The sequence below is a fragment of the Montipora capricornis genome, chromosome 3, assembly GCF_036669925.1.
Source record: "Montipora capricornis isolate CH-2021 chromosome 3, ASM3666992v2, whole genome shotgun sequence".
NCBI classification, from domain to species: Eukaryota; Metazoa; Cnidaria; class Anthozoa; order Scleractinia; family Acroporidae; genus Montipora; species Montipora capricornis.
The window spans coordinates 1,667,242-1,669,741 of record NC_090885.1 but is presented as its reverse complement, the minus strand read 5'-3'; the positions used below and the strand labels follow the sequence as shown (position 1 = coordinate 1,669,741).

The following is a 2,500-nucleotide window of genomic DNA, read 5'->3' as shown; positions in this document are numbered from 1 at the left end:
CACAAAGTCCTGTTACCAATTAATCATAACCATTACAATTTCTCAGAAAACAAAATTAATGTATTCCTTTTTCACTGTCCAATGTTTCAAATTTGGCTATTTTAGAAAATCCCCAGTTTGGTAGGGTAAGTGGTGGTTGCTATGGTTATGGTTATAAATTCTGTGATTGGTGAATTAAGCTGAGTGCACTTAATATATGATTGGCTGATGTAACTGTCCGATTTGAGGTATCCGATTACGGACAATTAACCCTACACAATAATTAGAGAAAAATAAAGTAGTTAATGCACCAATCAAATTTGAGAAAATTGTTATGGTTATGATTATTGACGTAATCGTAACTATTACAAAACGCGAGGAGAAGAAGTTTTTGAATCTTTTTGTGTCAAAAAGTTTAAATTATATTCAATCTGTGTTGCAAAAAGTAGGAAAACAGCAAGAAAGACCCCATCCAAATGCATGTGATTGACGCACGAATGTCGTAGGTGTCCAATTACAGGAATCCAATTTCAAATTGGATACATGTAATTCGACACCAACCTGATCGCGCGCCAATTACAAATAGGGGCTCAAATCACTCGCACGATTACTCCTTGAATTGCACTCCACTCAGTCCAATTACTTTTACAAATCAGGGCTGTTGATAACCAATCAGGTTTCAGAATTTTGTAAAAGTTTCGATTAAAAGTGAAAATTTAAAGGTAGTCCTTCTTCCGAGTTGGACCTTATGGTGCAATGAGACACCAATGATCATAAGGTAATTACCAAAGCGTAATCAAAGCGTAATCAAAACGAAAATCAGTAAAAGCTATTTCCGGTCCGGACTATTTTGTCCTCTTGAAAGTATTATTAAAGTTTTAGAGGTTCAAAAGGAAAAATACGTCCTCTTTTACCAAGTTAAGATTCCTTAAAAGGGTAAATTGCTTTCGAATGACATTTTTTCATTGAAAAAAGCAATCAGCACATCTGTATCAGTTAAAAAGTACTTACAGAAAGCAAGGACAAGCCAGCTTAGGATGACAGTTCTTCTTCTCTCCATCTTACATTCAGTCTTCAAAAGAAATAAATAAACAAACCGTCATTACTGAATTTGCTCGTGTTAGCTTTGGCTTGCATACCACCCTTTGACACTCGATGGTCTTTCTCTCTGTTCTCACTTGTTATAATAATTCTCCCTGTTTTCTCTGAAATTTTAAATCAACGTTTTTATGCTCGGGAGTTAAGATCTTGTTCACAAGAACGGCTTTGTATCCCAGGATTAAGTACTGTGACTTATGGGCATGGCATGTGTTGCAGGTCCTAAACTGTGGAATGAGGTTTCACTTTGAATAAGGTAGGCACCGAATGTTAATACATATAAAGGAGATAAAAAAAACTTATCTTTTTAAGCAAGCGTTGCTTATAAAATTGGTAGACTAACATATATCGGATGTTACGTATTGATAGTTATTGTAGGTAATGTCATTTCTAGTTTATATATGTTTAAGGTAATGGTGTAATAACTGTGTTAACCAGTTCACATATTGCTGCACTGTTAATTAACTTTTTGTTACGATTACTTATTTTAAACTGCTATGAGCAATTGGTGTAATAGCGCTATATAAATCATTAAATATATTACTATTATTATTACTATTATTATTATTATTATTATTATTATTTTTTTCAAACACCATTCGATTTCTGTTAGCTAAAACAATATTGTTTTCAGGGAAGTAAGCAGCTCAAGTTCAACTATTCCAGCGATTCGTAATACCAAATTAAATATTATTACAAAGCTTGATAGACTTGAATCCGAGACAACCGCATGCATTGTTAGACCCAACCCCCAACCACTGGACCACTGCGACTTTATAGCTTTTTTTTCTATTTTTAAAAGTTAGATACCACTCTAAGTTTCAGTGATGCTATCAACATTATGTAGACAAACGTTCCTGTTTCTCCATTCAACAAGCAGCATAGAACAGGTGAGACTTGGGCCGCGACTTTTAAAAAAATGCCTTAACTAAAAGCCTTATTTTACATTACACCTCCAAGCGGCGACTGCAGTCTTACCAGTTCTATGCTGCTTATGTAATCGAAGGAAGATTCCACATGTTGCAAGTCCAAACACATTGTATTGTTTTTGGGACAAACCTCCTCGGGAAAGCCCCTTGAAATTTTCTGTCTGCTATATACGCAACGAGATGCTTCCGTGAAGCATACACTGGCTTGTCTGTGGAAAGTGTTACAGAAAATCAGAAGGCACTGAATTGTGTGGTATTGAACTACAGCATTCCAGTTTCTGAAGAATAACAAATAAAAGAGAAGCGAAAAACATTGGCTTCTGGGCTGACATGTCGATAACTTTCAAGTTCCCTAACAACTTCTTTTCTCCACAAGTTTAAGCGTATCCTCTGAGCATCTGACAGCTTTGTAATTAGGCCTTTCCCGATTGCGCTTGCAAAAACCTAAAAAAGTGCTGGCAAAAATGGCTCAAAAGGGCTCAAAAAGTGCTAAA

General features: G+C 35.5%; 1 protein-coding gene across 1 annotated transcript in view; it reads right to left on the bottom strand.

Annotated features, from left to right (window-relative positions):
- LOC138039701 (uncharacterized) overlaps positions 1–1,047 on the bottom strand; it is a 36,363-nt gene extending 35,316 nt beyond the window's left edge. Inside the window, exon 1 of the mRNA XM_068885547.1 lies at positions 991–1,047. Within this exon, the coding sequence (XP_068741648.1) occupies positions 991–1,039 (49 nt within the window). The 5' untranslated portion in view covers positions 1,040–1,047. The remainder of the gene's footprint in view (positions 1–990) is intronic.
- Positions 1,048–2,500: the final 1,453 nt, after the last annotated feature.